Source organism: Lontra canadensis, unplaced genomic scaffold (assembly GCF_010015895.1).
Source record: "Lontra canadensis isolate GAN:19392208 unplaced genomic scaffold, GSC_riverotter_1.0 scaffold73, whole genome shotgun sequence".
Lineage (NCBI taxonomy): Eukaryota > Metazoa > Chordata > Mammalia > Carnivora > Mustelidae > Lontra > Lontra canadensis.
In genome coordinates, this window is record NW_022631067.1 from 3503820 (window position 1) to 3528932 (window position 25113).

The following is a 25113-nucleotide window of genomic DNA, read 5'->3' on the forward strand; positions in this document are numbered from 1 at the left end:
CAAATTAAACAACAACAACAACAGAAAAACAACAAAAACTGAAATGGAAATTCTATTACGTGGCTGTGGAATAATTTTTAGAAGCAAACAGAAAATAATTAACAAACAAAACAATATTCCAAAGCTTGGTCTCATTCTATTTAATGCAATTAGCATTTATTGAACAACCTGACACGTCTTAAAGATTCGATGCAAACGGACTTGTGAGGCGGGTCAGGTAGAGATGGTCTGAAGACAGCTTCCACGAAACTTAAAGGAAAATAGGGAAGTAGTTTTCTAAAATTACTACTTATGTCTTACTGTAATATTTCAACTAAATCCCATTAATTCATAACTGCTCAATATAAGGAAAATATAGATTAAAATGTGAATACAGGACTAGAAGTTTGGCTACATTATAAAAAATTTTAAAGGCTAAATCTCTCCTATATAAAAGGTAGTGAATAAGTTAATAAAACGTGAGGAGTGTGTGTGTGTGTGTGTGTGTGTGTAAAATCTCACACTGAGGCCCTCTCCACAGCGATTCACGGCTCAGCCCATCCCACGGTGCCATGATACCACAGCATCTCCCCAGGACGCTCCTGGCCCACCTGTTCCATTCAGGTGTATCTCCTGCGGACCCCCTTCCTCCTTCTTTTCTCTTGGTTTTCATGATTCTCTCTCCTACTCCTTTTCTCCATCTTCTCCACGCTCTTTGTGAGGAAATAATCAAGACACACATTTCTGCAAATATGCCTATGTTTCTAAAAACAACCAACCCCTTTTATTTGTCATATCCTATTGAAGTTTCTATTAAAAATCTCAAAATCAAAACATCTACACTGAGTATCTTTCCTTCCAAACTGCCTCTTCTCCAGGATTCCTCCTGTGGTTGGCGCTGGCACCATCCATCCATGGTAGGGAGAGAGACTCCTGTCATTTCAAGCTGCGGCTCCTTCTCTCCTTGGGACATGCAGTCTGTCAGCACGGCAGTCTCGTCTCGAGAACACCACCTCTGCGATCTTCTGCTATGGTCCAAAGGGTTCTCTTTTGCGTGTTCCCAGAGCCCCCTTCCACTTTCCCCCAATCCATCCTCTACTGTGTCCTCTGTTTTCCTTACTTCATCCCCCGCACTGCCTGAAAATACGTGGGGAGTTCACTCCGTCAAGAGGACAAAGTCCTGACTAGTCCATGTATATTTATTCATGCTTTGGTCCAAAAAGCTTTTTTTAAGACTTATCTCCAGCCAATCTCTAGAGACTTAACTGTACTTCTTGTACCATTTCCCAAATACAGGGTGGGTGGACATGGCAGAAGGGCCCACGGCGCTCTCAGGAACAGCCGCCTTCTTGCACCGCACACATCAGAAGGTGGGAACATTCCCAGGCCTCCTTGCAGCTAGCGTCTGATGGCTCTTCAGCTTCCACCCGTCTGGCACTCCTGCTCAGGATCCTGAAGGTAGGCGTGGGGGAGCTTCTGCTGCGTCTCCTGCATGTCTCATAAGCATGTCATGAAGAAGCCTTGACTTCTCTGGCAATGGAGACCTCCCGGCCTGGTCACTGGCTCACTGACCTCTCCATGCTGACGACCGGGGCGGGGCACGTTCCTGGTGTCAGCGGTGGGTGGCAGGAACTGAGAGTCACTGCCTGGAGCAGCAGCTTCTCCATCTGACTAGAAGCTTCCGGATCAAAGACAAGGCCACAGGTATGTTGGAAGCCCCATCATGTGGTGTGCTTTTGAGTCATTCCTGAATGTTCAACATAGGGTCTCCTGGTAAGTATTTCCCTATACCAAATTATTTTCCACCTGAACAACTAAAGTGGATTCTGTCCCAAGCAATGGAGTCCTGGGGGTTGGCAATGCCATGCAGACGTCCACGTTTCCACCAGAATGCGCCTTCATTTCATCCTTCCTGAGCTCTAGCTCATCCCCAGAGGCCTCGGCCACACCTGACCTCCTCCAGAAAACGTTTCTACACTTTCTTTGGGAGCCAAAGATGATTACTTTGTTCTCCAGGCAATGCAGAACTTTGTTAATATTACCTATGTTACTATAAGCAAATTATATCATAACTATTTGTTAATTTGCCTTTTCCTTATTTGACGACAGTGAGGTACTTGAGGACAAGGAATATGTCTTCTTCATCTTTGCTTCTCTAATGCTCAGACTTTGGCATCTAGTAGAGTCTCAGTGAACATGGACTGAAATGACCTGGAATACGTGGACTGGAGGCTTTGCCCTCTGATAGGTAACTGCTGCTAAGGGCCGAGGGGGGGAACCCAGGGGCCACCAATTCAAAGGTGGAAGGTGGTAACCGCAGATGGGCCTGGATGGAAGGTAAGTGGAATGTGGATTCCAGCATCAAAAGATGGTGACAATGGGACCTTGTGAAGAAGAGGAGTGTATTTCAAGCTTGATTAGGAGGAGTGGAAGCCCAGAGGGTGTGGGTTTTGCTCCGGGGGTGGGGTTGTGACACAGAAGTCATGGCTAAAATGACTGGCATCAGCTCTGCGAACCTGGGATATTAGCTGGGCCTAAGGGGTGTGAGGTTTTTATAGACAGTTAAGAGGAGGTCCTTGAAGGTGTTTAAGGAAGAAGCACATTTTATTAAGCTGTTTAGGGAACTGAGGGTGGAGAGTAGCTCTCTTTACTCAGGTTGCCATGCTCTAAGAAAAATAATTTAATACTAAAAACTACACTGAAGACAAGTCAACTCAGAAGACCAATACCTCTTTGGCTAATGAAGGGATCCCAAAGTTCAGAGCAGAGCTGTCTCTGTTAAAGCCAAGGCCCTCTTGCTCACAGGATGTTATAATCTGGGGAACGTTCTGGAAGGATCTGACCACCTGCTTCATCACCCACATTCTGAAGATGCAAAGTCCTTCTCAGGTTGAAATAAAAGAGCTGAGGAAAGTAAAATGGTGTGGGTTCTTCACCCAACTTCCATTCATTGAAATCATCGACTCTAAAACATCTAAAACTTGAAAGCTTATCGCGAAGAGGTGTGGTCGCTCAGTGTACGTGCTACACCACGTTGCTTGTTCAACTTACCCTTCCTGCGTAGTGCATGGTGGTGAAGGCTGTGCCCTGGTCTTTGAGCGCCATGTTCCCATTCCCATCCTTCATGGGTGAATAGACTGTATTTGTGTTTGACGATTCAAGGAGACTTTGTAGCTTTTTGGGAAGATTTGGTTCCATTGACCAAATCATCTGACTTTCTTCATCCAATAGAGAGAGAAATCCAGACGGTTTCTGAAAATCAAGCAGAGATGGTATTTTTTCTTCCATTACTCAGTTGGATGGTTTTGTTATTATTGTACTTGTATGTTCATTTATATTTTCACTATCTTCATATAAGCACTCAACAAGTGAATTAGTCTCCCTTTAATACGCATCTATGTTTGCTCACTACTGGATCCCGAACACCTACCAAACTCTGATGTAATGTAGGCCCCAAAATATCAGTTGATTAATAATTGATAATGAGGAAATAAATTAAAGATAAATGTGTTTTAAATATAAATTTAAAAATAAATGTGTTTTAACGTCATTCAAACGCTGGAGTTATTAAAAAGTATATTCTCATCTCAAAAAGAAAAATGGAACTTCCAACTAAAGGAGAAGTGTACTTTTTCTTGACCTCTAACCCATATCAAACTCTTTATAGTTATGACGGGTCAAATAACTTCTCCGAACACAGAACTTACAATCATGTTGAGTCATAAGAATTGCAGAAAGACTCTACTGAGCAGGAAGTAGAAGTGACTATGATATTCCAATATTAGGAAATAGAAGAAATACAGTTGGAACCTATCACTTATAAAATCCAAATTGGAAGTCGGATAGTTTATAGCTGTCACACAGAAGCTAAAGTCATATATAAGCAACCACTTAAAATTAATCTCACGTGAAGGAAAACACAGCTTGAAAGAACTTCTCAGATTGCCCTGACAGTTTGCTCCCCGCACACAGAACACCATGGTGCCCACTCGGTTTACGCGCCAGGTGAATAACGCTGACCCACTGCTGTTTATCTTTTCTTCCCTAGGGAAGTTCTTCTGTTGACATGTCAAATCCACCTTTAAAAATCAGGTAATTTATGTTATTTATTTACCTCATTCTGTCATATAGCTGAATTCTTCGCATCAACCCAGTGTGCTTTTGGAAGTGTGAATACCATAAAATAATTCTTCTCAGGAAGTGAAGAGACATATTGACCCCTCCAGCGACTCAGTTTGCATTTTGACCCAAGGTCACCAAACCCACCACCACAGGCCTTTCATCTTATTCATTTGGCCAGTAGAAAGTTGTCTCTTTGTGGCTAAAATACTTCAGTTGTTTTAGGCCTTTCGGGGTTTCCTGCTCATGGTAAAGAAAATGCAAAGACTAGATACAGTTGTCTCAGGGCTGTAAATGTTGAGATCCTTCCAATGCCACCCGTAGAGAAGAAAGGTTGAAAATGGTGGCCAGGGGAAGGACTTATGCCTGGTGGGGGCTCACGTACCAGGGGTAGCCCTTTGGGAGACATTTGGCATCTGAAGGAGCATCTTTGGAATGAGCAGACAGCCTCCCTGGGAAGGAAGGAGAAGATGGGTGGATAAAGGGGGAAGGAGCATGAGGAAGGAACTGGGTAGGCCGGTAAGAATCAAGTTGACCCTCCTCAGCAAATGACCTTGGTCCCTAACAACTCCAGAGACTTGTGTTACCATCACAGAAATGTATCTGATAAGGGGATGTGGAGAAGGAAGTCCACTGGATGGTACATTCTCAGATAACAAAGGACCCTATAAAGAGCCAGACGTAAAAAACCAAAGCGTAGGTACCCACAATGGATGGAGAGAGGCGCTAAAAGAAAATTCAGTGAGGAGCTAGAAGAGGGCTGGTCTTGCCTGGGAAGTGTTGAAAGAACAGATTTTTCATTTCAGTGTGTAGCAACCTATTTGCTGAAGAGTAAGCTGTTGATACATAAGATCAGCAGTAGCTCCTTTACCCATGCCTTTGAGCATCAGGCCATGACACTCCTCCAGATACTGTTACACTTACTCCCTTCACACACACACACATGGGCACACACAGACATGCAGTGGAAGGATGAATGGCTGGTTAAGGACATTGCAAATGCATCCATGTTTTGGGGGCTGACAGACCTCTTTAGAGGCTCAAATTTAGAGCTTTAATGGGTGTTTCAGTAACTCAAAGTCAAGGTCCTAAGTAGTATAAAGGAAGGGATCACTTCCAAAATAGCCAACCTGTTCTACTCCAAAAGCAAGATGATGTTTTCCAAGGATAAGATGGTCAGAAACCAACAAGATATTTTTTAAAAAACACTGTAATTTGTATTGTCTCCAAAAGTTTTTAAATTTGTATGTATTATGTTTTCTGGATGTTTGATATAAAAACACAGAAGAATAGTAGTAATGAAACTTAAAGACTTGGAAACTTGCTGATATGTCTGAAGAAGAAAATAGAACATGGAGAAGTCATAAAAAATGGCGTCCAATTCCTTCAGAAGTGAGGGTTTAGGAGAGACTGTTCTACAAAATGTATGTCATTTCACCTTGACAGCAGAAAGCACTGAGGACCAACAGGGTAACAAAGTGCACTAGACACACGGAGAGTCAGGTAAGAATCTAGATCCATGCCCTCCATTCATGGACATAAGATTAATACATATTTGTTGAAATATGAATTAATGACTTAAGCAAAAATCACAGATGTTTGTGAGCAGTAGTGGATTATGGGTACTAGGAAGGAAACGGTATGCTTCCTTTGTATTATAGGGTATGCCTGTCTGGTATACAGACTTGTAGATTTGTACATAAATACTCAAGCTTCACCCTATACTTGGTACATCTTTTCATTTTTATGGGTATCAAAGAGAAGCAGCAGTGAGAAACACCCACTCTCATTTCCAACTCATTCTGATGAGGGTCCTCCTATTGAGATAATCATGACTCCATGCTGAAATCTCAAGGATGGCCATGGAAGAGAGAGGAAGAACATCATGGCCATCGAAGAGATAGAAAGAATGTCATGACCATCAAAGACAGAGAAAGAACTTCATGGCCATCAAAGACATAGAACATCATGACCATCAAAGACATAGAAAGAACATCATGGCCATTGAATACATAGAACATCACAGCCATTAAAGACATAAAAAGAACATCATTTGGCTGGCCAGTGGTTAGCAGTCAAAGATACAGCAGCCAGCGAGAATGAGGGCAGCAGGTTTCTGAGGTTTCCCATACACAGTTCACTACATACTGCTATTGGTTTGAAGACATTTTCAAACCTTGTATAAAGAAGTTATATACCATGTGTGTCATGATGAGGGATGGCTTTCTGGAGGAAGATGGCTTCTTCTGTCATTAAAATAAAGAAGGTTGACAAGTTTGTAAAAAGAACAAGATTATTTCACATACTTGGTAAAGGTATAAAGTAAATTTACAAATCTACATTTATAGAAATAAAGGGTGGAAAATTACAGCCTATGTTCTCCAGTGGCTGAAAGGCATCAGTTTTAAACAATGTTCAAGTGTTTTAGAGATAGTATCAATATATGTATATCATGTCTTCCTACATTAGTACAGAGGGATTGCTGTTTGTATGGCAGATTTTTGTTTTTATGATAGAGATATGAGGCAAAGTTTTTTGCATTATAAGGTAGAAATAAAAAAAGGTAAGGATTGACACTGGCAGAGATCCTAATATTGTACATACACAAACATATTTTTCTGCCAATGTTTTTCCATATTTCAATTTACAAACTCCAGAGATAAATTAAAAAGATCTTGTTGAATTTGTTCTATGAGCTTGTTAGTCTTAGTATTGTTTTATAAAATATTAATTTTGTACACTGAGCATTTGTAACTGTGCTGAAGGGGGAGTTTTATTGACATAACCAATGTTGAATATTTTTATAACAAAATGATCTGATATTTCTAGTCCCTTCCAATGAATTGATGATTCTTCAAATGCCCCTGCAGGAAAAGGGTAATTTGTGCTCCCAAATTGATTCTGAAAAAAATAAATTTCTGAAAAAATTAATACAGTGAAGTCTCATATATAAAGCCATCTCACAATGAAGGCCCCTTGAAAGAAAATTCTTTGTCTCCAGTATATTTAAATCCTGTAAAGTATCTAATTATATTATATGAATACCTGGAAAAAAAAATCCAAAACTCCAGTCTGGTTCCCAGGAGAATAAGCTGTTTCCATGGTAACTCCCTCTTGTACACATTCTGTTTGCTCGTGCAGAAAAAGCACTTCATTGATGTAGTGGTGCATCTTCTCATTGGTCATGTTGACACAAAGCTATTGCGGGGGAGAAAGAAAAACAATTCACAAGGTAATTATGGCCATGCAGATCCACTCGTTCTATGACCATTTCAGATGGGCGACATATTGACTCAAGAATGTTCCACACCAATTAGTCTATTGAGATAAAGCACTTCAGTATTGCTTGAGAAGTCAAAGAGAAGAGTTTCACCTGATACCATTGACTTCATTTGCTCTGATTATTCAACTTAAAGTGAGTATGTTAAAAACAAGAAGTATAATTACAACATTAACTCACAAAGTTGGGGTTTAAAATATAGTTGAGTAAAAAACATTTCCAAAAGGAAATTATATCTGGGCTTTGTCAACAACTGAGGATAAAGGGTGGGTTTACCATGAAAGCCCAGGGACAAAAGAAACGTGTACTGCCACCTCACTTGTGTTATACATCCATGATGGCAGGAAAATGTGGGTTTCTTTCAGAAAGAATAACTGCTTTAAGAATTCTGTTGTAGAAATTTTTTTATCAGAAAATTTTTTATATTCCTCCAACTGTCAACTTTTTTCTTCCCATCCGGAAACAAATATGTTATTTCTTAATCTTAAAAATTATCTTTAAATACTAAAAATCAATAAAATACCCCAAATCTAACAAAAATGAAGTCTTACTTCCTCTGTAGGCTACCCTCTTGCTTTGTTGCTCTTTTTTCCAGCAAGAAAACCTCAAAGGAGTTGTCTTTCCCTATCATCTCAAATTATTCTCCTCTCCACTGTTGGAGCCACTCCAATTAACTTTTGCTCCCCCGCCCCAGTGTGCCCACAAGAATCACTTTGGTGGGAGTCACCAATGACATATGCATTCCTAAACCCAGTGTTCAACTCTTGGTGTTCATTTTCCTTGACCTCCCTGCACTATCTCATGGTGATTCCTCTGCTTCCCTGGAAAGCTGCCTCCACTGTCTTCCAGGACACCATGTGCTTGTGGCCTCCTGCCTCACGGGCCTCTCCACCTACACCCACGTCCTTTATGAGCTCATTCTGTCTCCCAGACCATGTGTAAGTGAGCCACTATATTACACCAGGTAAAATCCATCGTAAAACCTCCAAAGGTGAAAACTGACAAATTGCTTAGAACTATTTAGAATTCAGTAACTTACTGAAAATAGTTAAAGATGAACCATTTATATCAATCAAAATAACAGATAAAAAGCTTTTCAAAGAAAACCAGATCACACCTGCAAAGGAAATAATATCTAGGATTATGTGTAATATGAAAGTGTTACAGTTAGACAATGAAAATGCCGAAGATTTTGTAAATCACATGGACTGAAATAGTCACTGAAGAAAAGAGGGACCACCCTAGGTTTCTCTTCTGCATGTATCCAAATTCTTCTCCACGTCTGGTGTCCTTAAAACACCTGTTAAGTGGGAGCTCTTCCTAGATATTCCTGTCCTTCTACCGGGGGCTCGTGGTTTCTCTCTTGGACATATAAGAGCACCCCTTATGTTCCAGCTTCCAATCAGCAGGCCAAGCCACTTTTGTAAATGACCAACACCAGGAATGCCTCAGTTCTCCATAGAGGTGCCGCTGCCTGCACGTTAAGGGTGGGGCTGTTCATGATTGAAGAACAACGTGTGCAATGAAACAAAGAGCCATTTTCTCATAGATCCAGCTATGTGGGGGGATGGGAGTTGAAGGGATTCTACAGAAATGAAGTCTCAGAGGGAGAGGTTTCAGGGAAGAAAGAAACTTATCGGTGCAGGGCACTGGCCAGCACACTGAATTTGTCCTGAGACCGATGGTGTAATGTCAGGTTCCATTCTTTACTTCTTACCAGGACCAGAGTTGTGTGAGCAGACACATCTCAAATGTCTTCAGAAAAGGTGACCTAGTGACAGGACTGTGGGCATGTGGCTACCTTGACCAAAGCATGACTGGAGAGCTGAAAAGGTAGAGGCTCAGATGACCCAATCCAGTCAAGTTATTTCAATGATGCATGTACATAGATATTTTGTTATTAATGCAATAGATGGAGAATACTTGATAGAGAAGTATGCTGAATGACATGCTTAAATAATAACCATATTCAAAATAAGATCTGAATACCCTATCTGGACAAAGAAATACAAAAGCAATTCTTATTAGCTCCAGATCAGAAAATGATGGTCTGGGACTATTGCCCTATCTCCCATAGTCGGTTTTATATTTCTGACTTCACAGTTTAAAAAAAAAAAAAAAAGTTTTTGTAAATCTGGTGATAAAACAAATGTCTTAAGACTGAAAAAGCTTTCCTATTGCATTCTATTGCAAAATAAGATCTAAGTTAAAACTAAAATAAGAACTCTGCCACATTGCTGCTGTCTTGGAAATTAACTTTAAAACCTAAAGAACTAGAGACAATTCATTTAAACTTAGAATCATTCTTCACCTCATCTCCTGCCTCCTGCTACTCTAACCACAGTCGCTGGGATTTCTTGAATTTTCTTTTTTCTATCCAATTCGGCCAGCAGTTGATAGAACATCTCCTCTCTGCCTCTTGACAACCAGAATTCATGAGATAGAGGCAAAATTGGAAGTTCTGTGTATTTAAACTAAAAGTTTCTTAGACAGACCCTCACTTTCACTCGTGAATTCTCTGAATATAAAAATATTACGACCCCCGTCACTTCAGGTGACAATACATTTGTAGGACATTTAACTTGCCTGCTGGTTGTTATGGCAAAAACAACCTGAATATGGACACAGACTGGTAAGGTCGGCACATGACAGCCGGCAAACAAAGAGATGGAACTCACTATTTAAATATCATACAAAAAGCTATTTCCTTTCTTGCAACTGTTACAGCCTAGCTTCACATTGATCCGCTTGCTTTGTTCTGTCAAAACTAAGTGAGACTGGCTGACCAAGATCCCTGCTTTTCTTACTCTCCAGAGTATAAATTTCCAGAAGTGATTCTGGAAAGACAAACCCTTTCCCCCAAACAGTGTCGACTCTGTTCATAGGAGCAGCCCCACCAGGAAAGTAACACATTTACTTGTTGCTCTCATTTCATCATAAACAAAAAACAGAAATGTCTGAAAATTGTTGTTGGGTAAGAAAAATGGAAATGTTAAAAATTATTTCACTTTGTTTAAAAAAATCATATTTTGAGATGGTCCCCCAATCTACCCAATTGTTACACTCCTTTAATACCTAAGTAATTTTGTTACCAAAGATGAATTAATGCTACAAAAGACTGTTAAAATTTGGGGTGAAATATTTACGGTAAATGAACAGAAAATGAATTACTCCATTATGGAATGAAACTGCTGGAAAATACTCTCTTTAATTATATGATACACACAACTGTCATTTTTCAAAAATTTTGATGTTAAAAATACATTAAAATCATTTAAGAAAACATAAATATGTTCTATATGTCAGCAGTCCGAGCTTCTACAGAAGAAGTAGGTTTTAAAGTGGTTATGGAGAGTGCACCTAAATGGAATGTATTTTAGGAAATGGATTGTGCAGGAGATAAAGGTGGGAGTCATGAAAAATAAGGAGATGTCTGATACTCTGTAACATCTGATATGTTACTGTCGGTTACTATGTTACAGTCTAATGAAGCATTCCAAAATGAGAATATCCGTGGCTGATTCTCTATTGTACAAGAAATACCCGAATCACAGAACATAGATCTCTCCCCTCAGTTTGAGAGTCTCTCATTGAAGGTACTTAGATGTGGATGTCCCAAACACACTGAACAGAATTTTCTTACCATTTCGCGTTCACGATAGATGGCAGGTCTGTTGTTGCAAAAATTACTTTCCATGACAACCTGCCCGCATCCTCTCGCACTTGAGCATCTCATAGCTGAGAATCTCCCTATACCCGTGGCTGGTCTTACCAACTTAGGCTTTTTTATAATACAGACAGACAATTCAATTGTTACTGTTTAATATTTTATTGAACTGAGTCTTGGCTTCGCTGAACAGATCCACTGTTTCAGGGGAAATGGAGGCACCAAGTGGGAATGTGGTCAAAGCCACAGCAAAATTAGAAAGAGCTGGAGGGGGTCAGAGTACATCTTTTTCTCCACCCCCTCCCTTTTTCCCCCAGGAAGGCCTAAGGTAATCTGCCAAACTTTGGCTAACAGGAAATGGATCTGGCCTGTGCTTCTGGATACAATTCGATTTCTTACTCTCCTGGTCAAGATGATTTGTAAAACATCCAGCTTCTCTACTAAGCCTTGACATTTTACGCTGCAACACTGGATGGCATTTTGTGACATCAGGTGATCAGAACCATGTATTGTACATCATGTTCTTTGTATGTGGAGGGGTGGGGGTGGGAAGAAGTCATTTATTAAAATCCCATAGGGAAAATTCCAGCTTGACGGGTAAAACTGAGTAGGCTGGGGAGTGGTTTTTGACTCGCAGCCTTTGTTACACTGGTGCTGTCTGAGAGAGACTGAAATGTTTTTTTGTTTCTAACAGAGAAGACCAATGCTGGGTGGGAAAGGAAATCCATGGAGCATATACAGTTCAAAGTAGAACGGTTTCCCAGTTCATGTTGAAGTGACGTGTACATTACAATTTTCTACGAAAACAGTTTGCCTTTCCCTATTCTATATTGTTTACAGCACCCACTGTTTGACCCTAAGTCAAAATCTACAAAGGGCACTGCAGCATGAACTTTGAAACTGCCAGTAAACATGGCTAATATGAATACATCAGGGTATGTCAGATACCTAGCTGAAAATGGGGGAAAAATGGATCCCATTAAGAAAACGATGGCCCCACTCATGGCCAGAACCTACTTATTCCTGGTACGGCTTCACTGCTGTGTTGCAGGTGCATATGTGGGTCTGTATTAAACGAAACAAGAAAAAGATACAGGGAGACATGTTTCCAGGCAAATTAGTTTACATATCCAGAAGCATCGATCTGTATTGAAAACTGAGAATATGATTGACTTCACTGCAAAGCAACCATTTTTACTTTTTGACATCGTCCATCAGAATCCTAACCAGGTGGCACTGAATCTCTGGGTATCTCTGAGCGGCCTGGATGCAAGAGAAGGTGAGGACTCACAGATGAAAATGAGACAGTACTAAGTACTGCTTAATTAGCACGCACCCTTCTCTGATGCAAATACATGCTTTGTACATTAAGTGCCGTTGCTAACTGGTTTAATAATAAAAATGATGCACCCCTTGGAAACCCTCTTTAGTAACAGAACATTATTGCTTATCCAGATGGTCTATCATTTGTATTAATGACAAACTTAATTTCTTGAGTAAATTTTCACCAACTGTTCTCCCTTTATTTTTATTACTCTGTGAAATATCTCTGAAGCAAAAATATAATAGAGCATGACATTTACATCACAGAATTAAAGTAGGAGGTTAATGAAAGCCGACTCCAGGTGAAGGCAGAACACTAGGCATTAGACGGCGATTGCCTCGGAGCTCTTACAGAATGCTGATGTCTCGGCCTGACCCCAAACCAATCAAGCCAGAGTGAGGCCCAGACACTGATACAGTTTAAAAGCTTTCCAAGTGATTTTAATATGTAGACATGGTGAGCACACCAAAGCATAGCACAGAGCATACACAATCCATTAACTGATTTGTTTCTTAATGAATACTGATATGTATATATAATGCACTAATGGAATATTGTTAGATTGTGCAGGAATGATGTCAGATTTCAGACAGTCTGTATTTTCTGCATGTGTTTAGCAGAACATTAATTCAATGAGATCTCAGTTGATACTGCCTAAAAAAAAACGAATACACAAACAAACAAAAAACCCATACTAAATCAGAAACCCACTGGACAGACACTGAAGTGAGGTTAAGTTAATGGGCTTCTCTGCAGGACTTCTCAGGGCCTTTCCTGTACTGACAATCCTGTGAATCTCCACCTTACTTTTTCAAAGCATGCCTCGGGGCTCACCAGATTGCTCTATGTTCTTTCCCCAACAAATCAATCATTCCCAATTTTGACACATTATCTATAAAACAGCAGGTGCAGGGGCTGGTGAGGGAATGGCACCTCTCTGATTTGTTTCAGCTTTTAAATCCTCTAATTTATTTTGTCTTCTTTGAATGTCCTTTTATGGCAGAGGCCTTTCTTCTCCCTGTCCTTGTTTGGGGAGGCTTATTTACTTTCTCTTAGCACCATCTGTCTCGACCTGATAGAGGGACCACGGTTCCTCTGCCAGCACTCCGATGTCATGTACAAGTAGAGGCTTAGGGCACCATGTAGACCCTGCGCCAGGCCTCTTCCCCCGCCCCAGGAGCCTTGGTCAGCAGGTAGCCACCGAGCGCCCACCCACGCCAGCCCCCCTGCTGCTGCTTTGGTGTCTTCCCTGGATTTGTTTGGTTTTCACCATTTCTCGTCTCCCTGCCCTTCCCCTTCTCTTTGGTGGACTTTTTCCTAAACAAACTGCATGTCCTTGTAAACTTCCTTACAAACATCCTCTGGGTTCCCTTCGAAATTTCAAAATCAAACCTGCAGAACAGGTTTTAAGCAAATATAGTTCTATCACAGGCATAACAACATTGTTTCTATTCAGGGGCACCTGGGTGGGTCCTCCAGCGAAGCGGCCGCTCTTGGTTTCAGGTCATGAGCTCAAGGGCGTGGGATCGTCCCCCAGTTGGGCTTGGCCCTCCGCTGCCCGCAAGGAGTCTGTTTCAGATTGTTTCCCTCCCTCTGCTCATCCTCCTGCTAACACTCACAATAAATAAATAAATCTTTAAAAAAGAATTCTTTATTCATGCAAAAACCACTTTCTCATGTGTGAAGAGAGAGAGTTTGACTTCTTCATTGCCAATTTGGATACCTTTTATTTCTCTTTATTGTCTGATTGCTGTTGCTAGGACTTCTAATACTATGTTGAACAGGAGTGGTGAGAGTGGGCATCCTTGTCTGTTCCTGATCTCAACAGGAAGGCTGCAAGCTTTTTCCCATCGAGGATGATATTTGCTGTGGGTTTTTCATAGATAGATTTGATGAAGTTCGGGAATGTTCCCTCTATCCCTATACTTTGAAGTGTTTTAATCAGGAACGGATGCTGGATTTTGTCAAATGCTTTTTCTGCATCAATTGAGAGGACCATGTGGTTCTTCTCTCTTCTCTTATTAATTTGTTCTATCACATTGATTGATTTGCAAATGTTGAACCATCCTTGTAGCCCAGGGATGAATCCCACCTGGTCATGGTGGATAATCTTTTTAATGTGCTGTTGGATCCTGTTTGCTAGGATCTTGTTGAGAATCTTAGCATCCATATTCATCAGTGATATTGGTCTGAAATTCTCCTTTTTGGTAGGGTCTTTGCCTGGTTTGGGGATCAGGGTAATTCTGGCTTCATAGAAAGAGTCTGGAAGTTTCCCTTCTGCTTCAATTTTTTGAAACAGCTTCAGGAGAATAGGTGTTATTTCTTCTTTGAAACTTTGGTAGAATTCCCCAGGGAATCCATCAGGTCCTGGGCTCTTGTTTTTTGAGAGGTTTTTGATCACTGCTTCAATCTTGACCCCCAAACTACTAGAACTCATACAGCAATTCAGTAACGTGGCAGGATACAAAGTCAATGTACAGAAATCAGTGGCTTTCTTATACACTAACAATGAAAATACAGAAAGGGAAATTAGAGAAGCGATTCCATTTACTATAGCACCAAGAACCATAAGATACCTGGGAATAAACCTAACCAAAGAGGTAAAGGATCTGTACTCGAGGAACTACAGAACAGTCATGAAAGAAATTGAAGAAGACACAAAAAGATGGAAGACCATTCCATGCTCTTGGATCGGAAGAATAAACATAACAAATAACATGGAGGACATGGGGAGTTAGGAGAAGGGAGTTGGGGGAAATTGGAAGGGGAGGTGAACAATGAGAGACTATGGACTCTGAAAAACAATCTGAAGGGTTTGAAGAGGTGGGGGGGTGGGAGGTTGGGGGAACCGGGTGGTGGGTATTAGAGAGGGCACGGATTGCATGGAGCACTGGGTGTGGTACAAAAACAATGAATACTGATATGTTGAAAATAAATTAAAAAAAATGATTAAATAAATAAATAAATAAACATTGTTAAAATGTGTATACTGCCTAAAGCAATCTATACTTTTAATGCCATTCTGATCAAAATTCCTCTGGTATTTTTCAAAGAGCTGGAGCAAATAATCCAGAAATTTATATGGAACCAGAAGAGACCCCGAATCGCTAAGGAAATGTTGAAAAACACAAATAAAACTGGGGGCATCACGTTACCTGATTTCAAGCTTTACTACAAAGCTGTGATCACCAAGACAGCATGGTACTGGCATAAAAAACAGACACATAGACCAGTGGAACAGAGTAGAGAGCCCAGATACGGACCCTCAACTCTACGGTCAAATAATCTTCGACAAAACAGGAAAAAATATATAGTGGAAAAAAGACAGTCTCTTCAATAAATGGTGCTGGGAAAACTGGACAGCTCTATGTAGAAGAATGAAACTCGACCATTCTCTTACACCGTACACAAAGATAAACTCAAAATGGATAAAAGACCTCAACGTGAGACAGGAATCCATCAGAATCCTAGAGGAGAACATAGGCAGTAATCTCTTCGATATCAGCCACAGCAACTTCTTTCAAGTTATGTCTCCAAAGGCAAAGGAAACAAAAGCAAAAACAAACTTTTGGGACTCCATCAAAATCAAAAGCTTCTGCACAGCAAAGGAAACAGTCAACAAAACAAAGAGGCAACCTACGGAATGGGAGAAGATATTTGCAAATGACAGTACAGACAAAAGGTTGATATCCAGGATCTATAAAGAACTCCTCAAACTCAACACACATAAAACAGATAACCGTATCAAAAAATGGGTGGAAGATATGAACAGACACTTCTCCAATGAAGACATACAAATGGCTATCAGATACATGAAAAAATGTTCATCATCACTAGCCATCAGGGAGATTCAAATTAAAACCTCATTGAGATATCACCTTACACCAGTTAGAATGGCCAAAAGTAGCAAGACAGGAAACGACATGTGTTGGAGGGAATGCGGAGAAAGGGGAACCTTCTTACACTGTTGGTGGGAATGCAAGTTGGTGGAGCCACTTTGGAGAACAGTGTGGAGATTTCTCAAGAAATTAAAAATAGAGTTTCCCTATGACCCTGCCATTGCAGTACTGGGTATTTACCCCAAAGATACAGATGTAGTGAAAAGAAGGGCCATCTGTACCCCAATGTTTATAGCAGCAATGGCCACGGTCGCCAAAATGTGGAAAGAACCAAGATGCCCTTCAATGGATGAATGGATAAAGAAGATGTGGTCCATATACACTATGGAGTATTATGCCTTCATCAGAAAGGATGAATACCCAACTTTTGTAGCAACATGGATGGGACTGGAAGAGATTATGCTGAGTGAAATAAGTCAAGCAGAGAGAGTCAATTATCATATGGTTTCACTTATTTGTGGAGCATAACAAATAGCATGGAGGACAAGGGGAGTTAGGAGAAGGGAGTTGGGGGAAATTGGAAGGGGAGGTGAACCATGGGAGACTGTGGGCTCTGAGGGACAATCTGGGGGGTTTGGGGCGGTGGCGGGTGGGAGGTGGGTATTGGGTGGGGGGCGTGTATTGCATGGAGCACTGGGTGTGGTGCAGAAACAAGGAATACTGTTATGCTGAAAATAAAAAAAAATAAAAAATAAACCCACTTTCTCAACATTTCCTTACTGAGTCTCTTATTTAGAGCAATGCAGGCTCATTAAATAAATTCAACATTCCAATGGGCCTGATTCATACTTGTGTTCTCCTCTAATAAGGAGTAATCACTACTCTGGGATTTAAGGGATTGACTGAAGGGATCAGCCAACAAGAAACTCCACTGGCTAAGTTGATTGCCATATTCTGCATAATAATCTACTAATATCAGAATTGGAAACTACAAATGAAAAAGAAAGTATTTTTAGCTATTTTGTATGATACGTTGTCCATAAAACATATCCTTCCATTTATAGAGAAGCCATGCCCAGTTGTTGGAAACATAACTTCTGGTCAAAATTCTCGTATTTTAAAGCTTCAGACACTCTACTTTTCATCACTTTTCAACAAAAAATAAGTGTGTGTGTGCGTGTGTGTGTGTGTGTGTGTGTGCACGTGCGCGTGTTCAGCAACCTCTCAGCTTAATCAATATGCCTTCTCTTCTCACATTCACTTGTTAATGTAGGCCTAAAAACAATAATTAATATATAATTTCTACTGAAATATCTGTTCTTTGTAAAATAGTTGTCATTACCCGGGATTAGATGTGAAGCTGTGAGGACTGAATAACTAGGCTCTTCGGGATGATGGTCTCGAGGTGGCAAAGAGAGGGACACAGCGCGCACACAGAGGGCTGGCCTCGGGGCCGACAGACATGCATCCATGTTCCCTGCTTGGCCGGCCAAGCCTTCCCCAGAGGGTTGCCGTGGGAATCGGAGATCACCCAGAAAACGCATCTGGGCCATAGTGGGGGCTCGAGCGCTTATAACCATTATTGATTATTAGCAGAAAACTACATGAATTCTATTTCTGGTCAGCACATTTGAGCTTTCGATCTGTGCAGTCAGTCACTACTGTAAGTGTAGGCTTTTCCTAGGTTAGTCATCACTACAAGAATTCAATCCGTTCCTGTCTGAAGTGACCCGATGTATATTTTGGGATCCATTCTTTCTTCTTTTGATGTCCTGTCACATTTCCTTTTAATCATTCTGGTATTCTGTAATAAAGAAGGTAAACTGGCTTTCTCTAACTTTATTTATACTTAGTAAAAAGATTTGCTGAAAAACTCCACGATGGGGAAAAAAAATAATGTCAAATAAAATTTATTAAGGTATTTATTTCTACATTTAACAGAATAAATAATGTTGTGTCCTAAGAGAAATACAAACAAATACCACCACGGGCAGACAGCAGTTTGGTAAACATATAGTAATAATCCACATTTACGTCTAGTTTCAAAGCACCTGCAGAACTGGGGAGAGACCACGTATCATCCTGAATTCTGAGCCTCGTGCTAGGTCCTTCTGTGACTTACTTAAATTATCTGGGCCTTGCTTTTCTTAACACCAAAATGGTGACTTTTTTTTTTTTTAAGTTATACAGTTTGGAGGGGAAAATGTCATTAAATGTACAGTTAAAATTGCTTTACCCTGCCTCATTTTTTAAAATTTCCTCAAAATTAGCTTTTCAAAAACTGTTACCTGAAGACTTTTTTTTACTTTTATCTTATATTTATGTATATATATGTATGTATGTATTTTTAAAATTTCTTTTCAGTGTAACAGTATTCATTGTTTTTGCACCACACCCAGTGCTCCATGCAATCCGTGCCCTCTCCAATATCCACCACCTGGTTCCCCCAACCCCCCACCCACCGGCCCTTCAAAACCCTCAGATAGTTTTTCAGAGTCCATAGTCTCTCATGGTTCACCTCCCCTTTCAATTTCCCCCAACTCCCTTCTCCTCTCCATCTCCCCTTGTCCTCCATGCTATTTGTTATGCTCCACAAATAAGTGAAACCATATGATAATTGACTTTCTCTGCTTGACTTATTTCACTCAGCATAATCTCTTCCAGTCCCGTCCATGTTGCTACAAAAGTATGTATGTATTTTTTAATAGGGTCTACAGCCAAAGGGAGGCTTGAACTCATGACCTTGAGATCGAGTTCTGTGCTATACTGAGCCTGCCGGGCACCCTACCCGAGAAGACTTCCAGGCATACTGTATTTTGAAACCAGAACCCAATATTATTGCAAGTACATTAAAATAGCAGCTCATTATTTAATTACTGGTTCTCTATAGCACCTGAGTACCCCACTAGCTAGTGTTCTGCTATGTAAAGAAACTAAATTTTCTCATTCAAATTTTTCTTAAACTGAGTTGGATATTTAATGTATGTACAATTTTGGAATCTAAACATGAGGTGACTTAACAATAAAATATTTTTTGTTTTCATAGCTCAACTGATTGGGTGGTAAGCAGATCAATACTGAAACCTATTTTTTTTTTTAAGTAGGCTCCAAGCCTGGTGTGGAGCCCAATGAGGGGCTTGAACTCATGACCCTGAGAGCAACAGTTGGACACTTAACCCACAGAGCCACCCAGGTACCCCAGATAAATATTGAAACCTAGTAGATGTCAGAACATTAATTAGGATGAAAACAGAAGGGGTCATACCAGCCTTGGAGCTAAAATGGCAACATTTTCCTCTTGAAGGCTTCCCCGCCTTTCTCCCATGGTGTCCGATTAGAATTGGTCCTCCTTCCTTTTGCATCCTACAGAACACACCCCGATGCCTATGCATTTCTTAGTGCCTGGAATGGGGGCCTGGAACTTCATATACGTGCAAATCGTGTTTGTTGAATGAATGCACCATAGACTGCCCTGATGCAAATGAGCCAGAAAAGCACGTCCTTCCAGTACTGCTAACAAGACTCTCTGTCCTAGAGCAGACTGTAGCCCTCCGTTTTCCCGTCTGTAAAATGGGCTACTTCCACATGAAGGGTGATGACTGATCTGTGTATCGTTTCCAGGATAGCAATTCCACAACTAAGAATTTTATGGTTTTTTTTTTTTTTTTGAGGTTGAGGTTGCCAAAATATATGACCTCATTTCATAAAATTTGAGACGTCAAGGTATCTGGCTTTTTCAGTGTTCAAACACTTAGCTCAAGCCTCATTAAATTACTGTTCATCTCCACTTTCCAGTAAATCTCACTTTTTAGAAAAGAGTTTGCAAGCAGGGAAACGTCTCAAATCCTTGACAACCCTGCCAAAATCAGCTTAGGATGAAGCCTGGTTTGACGATAGATCATATATCACAGGTTTATCTTCTGCAACAGAAGCTTTAAGTTTGAACAAATGTAGTCTCTCTTCAAACTCACTCTATTCTTACAGAAGGTTGTTGATATGCAATTTTACTAAACTCTGAGCTCCAAGCATTTCATTATACATAGCAGCATTTTATCTGTGTGGTGGGAAATTTAGGAAAATTCCTGAATGTTAAATCATTAGTTTCCATGACTTTATCCTTTGTGTCTTTGGTCTAGATGTGTTGTAGCACATAGGGCTTTGCAACCCATTGGTTAGGTGTGGTAGTATTCCAGCATTTATTCAAATAGTACTTATGTAATCCTCAAAATATTCTCAATTTACTTAAAATTGTATATTAAGGGCAGTTTTAAACATATTCCACAGTAAACAACGTAATGAACCCTCACCTGCCAACAAACCTCAAGAATGATCAGCTCATGGCCAATTCTGCTTTACTCACCTTCCTGCTCCCCTCAACACTGGACTCAGCTGAAGTAATTCTCAGGCGGGCGTTGAAATATTGGCAAGTATTTTATCATAGTTCTCTAAGATATGAGGACTTAAAAACACATCCACAGTACCTTTGACTCCATAATTTCTATCAACAATAATTCCTTTACTTCATCAAATATCTAGATTTTTACCTTACATTGGTTCACTCGTAGATTTTGTACTTCAACAATTAAGGATCTACACAAGGTCCGTATATTTAACTGACTTCTCGATCTCTTAGAGTCTTTGAATCTATAGGCTACCCACCTTCTTCTACGTTTTTACCCTTGCATTTGCAGAGATAGGCCATTTGTCCTGAATGGTTTCCCATGCGCTGGGATTTGCAGAAAGCATCCTCATGGTTTCTTGCATCGTGTTCCTCTGTCCTCAGTCCCTATTATGCAGTAGTTAGCTCAAGAAACTTAATTATATTCAAGTTTTCTCTCTTCCTTCCCTCCCTCTCCACCCTTCTTTCTTTCTTGGCAAGAACACTTCACAAGCATCCTGTGAATGTCTCTGTTAGCCACGTTAGCAGTCACTGATACTCCCGCCTGGACTCTGTCCTTATCAAGAGCGGCAGGATGGAGCAGGCCTAAGTCTGCCCTCCATTCTTCAGTTATTTGTCGAGGGACTGCCCCAAGTGACCCATGTGGTGGCTTAGGGAAGACAGGCAACTCCACACACTGAGCCCTTCTGTCTAAGCATTTGACTTGTGGGAGCCTCTGCACAGTCCCTCACTGAGGCTATCTACTTTGTTTTGACCAAGTCAGTCTGTGTTCACTCCCGTCATGCCTCTGACATGCTATTTTTAAACTCTAGAGGAGTTACTGGTTTTGCGCGCTCAGGCCACATCCAGCTTCTCTCTCAAGTCCCCTCGTTATCCGCCGTGATGTCTCATTCACTCTTCTCGCTTTTCCAAATACACCATTGCATCTGGAGCGAGACATATGTTTACCCTTCTCTCCCATTTCCTGGTGCCTCAGATCGCTCTCTCCTTTGTGGCATCATTGGTGCTGGGATGTGTAAGGGATATCCCCATCTCGTTCACTATCTTTCTGCTTCCTGAGCACTACAAACTTGGAATTCGCCGCCTGCTTGAAGGCTGAGGGTCAGCTGGAGAGCTTCTCCCTGGATGCGTTAGGAGATATTTTTACAGAGCTAGAGATAAACTCTACGTGGTGAAGGAAACAGGGTTCATACAATGCAGGTACTACGTAACAGAGAGTGAGCTGGTAATAATGTAGGTATTTAAATAATGAGGGTGGTAGAGTCACAGCCTTCCATATTGGACTTTGGGACTCCAATGACTTAGGATGACTCCCTCCCCCCACTGAACCATTCAACTATATATAGTTTCGTAAAACTATATATATATATGTAGTTATATATTTTACTCTAAATATGGTCTGTATTATAATATGTAAAATAGCTGTAAATAGAAACAAATCATTAAAAGTCAATGAAAACAGGATTAGCATTTCTCTTAGCTGAAATGAATTCTCCTCTAAAGAACCACAGAGTCCCATCTAATCTTTTTAGAGCTACCTGGGGACACTGAGGTTGGAGAAGCTGAGATTATGAAGTCCTTCTTCTTATCTCTTCCCACTGTCCCTGTTCTAAACATTTCGTCAGGCTTCCTATGCGGGAACAGTTGAGATACACGCGTTTATTCCTGAGCAAGGCAATCACTAGGACATTCACTATGAAGACGTTTTCTTATGAACTCATTCTCGAGCTTTCAACTGAAACTGTACTTGTTAAGCTTCTATTGTATACAAAATGCTACACCAGACACAGCTCAACACTGCAGGAGTTACCATTCCAGCAAAGAGCTGACAGATGGGTCAAAAAGCTCAAAACAGAATAAAATAAATACTTATGAAGGCACGAATATTCTCCTGGGTTTGATTCAGAACACAGGATCGATTTGTTAAACATTTTGCCAAAAGTTTGCAGTGGAATATAAAATGAAGATGTTCACATCCTATGAGCAAGTCAAGAATCTAGGATGCCACATTCAAACCAAACCTCTGTGTAAGTTCACACGCAACTCTAGAAATTTGCTAAACCCACTGTAAACTCAGATTTGGACTCATCACAGAGAAAATAATTTCATTCTTCTAAATGGCTCCTAGTTACCATTGTATACAGCAGCCAAACCAACCTAAGAAAAAGGTACAGGTGTTTTTTACAATATTTTTTTTTCATCACTTAAACCTAAGAATTGATCTTGAGATTTTACTCGGAAGCGTCTAAAACTACATTTTGGTATTTAATAGAGACTCATTCTTTAGATCGGAAAACATGCCATTCCTTGTTCTGTGAAATTCTCAGCCTGGGAGAGTATATATTATTATGTATATAATTATATATACTATATATTATATATAATACATATTATATATTACTATATACATTATGTATGTGTATTACATACTATATTATGTATAGTATATATTATTTGTGAGAGTATATAAATATATATTCTAAAATACATAATTTAAATATTTAGCCAAAAGAAAGAAGGAAGGTTATAGGTAATTATAGTAAAAGAAGTAGGTTTTAATAAGGAAATAACACATAGGTTTTGTCCATCCCAATCATCAGCTCAGGCTGGACAGATCAGGGAGTGTGGTGTGGAGCAGGTGTTGGGAGCCTGGCTTTGGAGAGGCTGAGACAGGGCCCCACCGCACCGGTGGTTTCTACACGTCTCTTGCCAGGGGATGGACAAACCATGGAGTCTCATTAGGGACAGGAGAGCCTGAATGTTTCTATGCAAACATGTCAGAGATCAATACTGCTGGCCAGACAACCTTCAGGTTTTTGTGGGAGAGCTGCATCTCGGTCAAGGCTGGCAGACCCACGTCTCTTGGTACCATTTCACCAGTCGGTCCTCTAACCACCCTCTGCCTCTGTTCCCCACCAGTTTCCTTAGAGTAGGTGATGAATAAATAAAGCCACAGTCCTCCTGCTCCCACACGCCCACGGATACAGAAATCTGAAAGGAGCAGAACTCTGTGGTCCTCCTCGTCTGATTTCATAGCAGACTTTTCAAAAGTTTTGTAAAGAACATGATTCATGATGACTCACCCTGGATTAGGTGAGTCAACATGATTTAGGATTTACTCACAAGATGCTGCACCACTTTTAAGTGTAAAAAAAAAAAGGTGAATTTTAGAAGGTTTTCAAGTGTCCTCATTTATAACAGCAGCAGTGGTTCACCACTCTTTCTCACATGTGGATGGGAGCTAAATGACACCGGAACCCTTAGGACAGACATTTTGTTAAATCCCACAGCGCTGCAGCCCTCTCAGGATCCCAACTTTATATAGACTAGGAAGCCCAGGATCGTTAGGGATGTTCGCTCTGGACCGAGACAGCCCTGCTCGTGAAAGTCACAGGACTGAGGTTTCAAACTCCCATCTGCTGTCATTCACCACCACGCTATCTCCCTTAAAAAACCAAAGCCGAACAAGTGATATTATAAAGAGTGCTCCCTAACCAGGGCACAGTTGGGGCTTTTTCCATGCTGTAACACAGCCTGGTTTTCTCTCCCCCCACCCCACCTCTGCACAGGCTCGCCTCTCCTTCTCTGCCGGCTGGGGCAAGTTCTATTTCTACTCTCTTCTTCCACACTTAATTTTTAGATATACTTACTTCGATTAAATGATTCATACATTACTATGGAGATCCTTAAAAAAAGAACTAGCGTTTTTCAGAGTGCCCTAAACTGTAAATGGATTAAAAATAATCAGTGCCTCTTGAATCTATTTTTACGAGTTTCCGATAATCGCATGTACAGATGTCACATAGAGACAATCCCACAGATAACAGTCTTTAGCATAATACAGTGTTTCCATTCTGATTTTTGGCCAATGTTCTGAGGACCTTTGCCCTGACTGCACACAGTGATGCCTTCTGTCTCTCTGACCTCGTTGAAATAGCATCCGCTATATTTTAAAACAAGTGCTTCTGTTTTTTTTTTTAATGATTATGCCCATTGTTTACAGATGTCATAATAAGGATGAATATATCCATGAACCAGGGATACATATTTTAAAACAGGATAGCAAAATACTTAATTTAATTCTGCATTTGCAAGTAATTATGCAAATAGTGTTTATTGAATTAAAGAGTTGACTTATTAGTTGAAAAAAAAACACATTTAAGTTTATAATAAAGTTTAAAAAAAAAAACCCAACCCACTCACTTGTTCAAATTCATTCTTTTGAAATTCCTCAAAACCGAAGATGTCCAGTATTCCAATATCCAAAGTCTGTGGGCTGAAAGGAAGCAAAAAATCCATGAGTAAGTGTACTTCAACCTGCAAAAATTATGCTACAACCTTCCTAAGGAAATTCTTGCAAATATAGGAGAAAGAAGAACACAGTACTTGGGTGTCAACCTGTAAGCAATGGGAGTAACTCGTGATACTCCCGCTTTCCATGTAAATGATCTCCCCTGCCCTGTGCTGCCGTCTTGGGAGGTCTGGCCAGACGAGGACCCTCAGGGC

General features: G+C 40.5%; 1 protein-coding gene across 1 annotated transcript in view; it reads right to left on the bottom strand.

The window, feature by feature from the left end:
* Window positions 1-25113, bottom strand: part of MYO16 (myosin XVI) — a 587020-nt gene that overhangs the window by 155818 nt on the left and 406089 nt on the right. Inside the window, exons 21-23 of the mRNA XM_032881053.1 lie at window positions 24811-24883; window positions 7144-7296; window positions 3031-3231 (exon numbers count right to left, since the gene is read on the bottom strand). Of these exons, the coding sequence (XP_032736944.1) occupies window positions 3031-3231; window positions 7144-7296; window positions 24811-24883 (427 nt within the window). The remainder of the gene's footprint in view (window positions 1-3030; window positions 3232-7143; window positions 7297-24810; window positions 24884-25113) is intronic.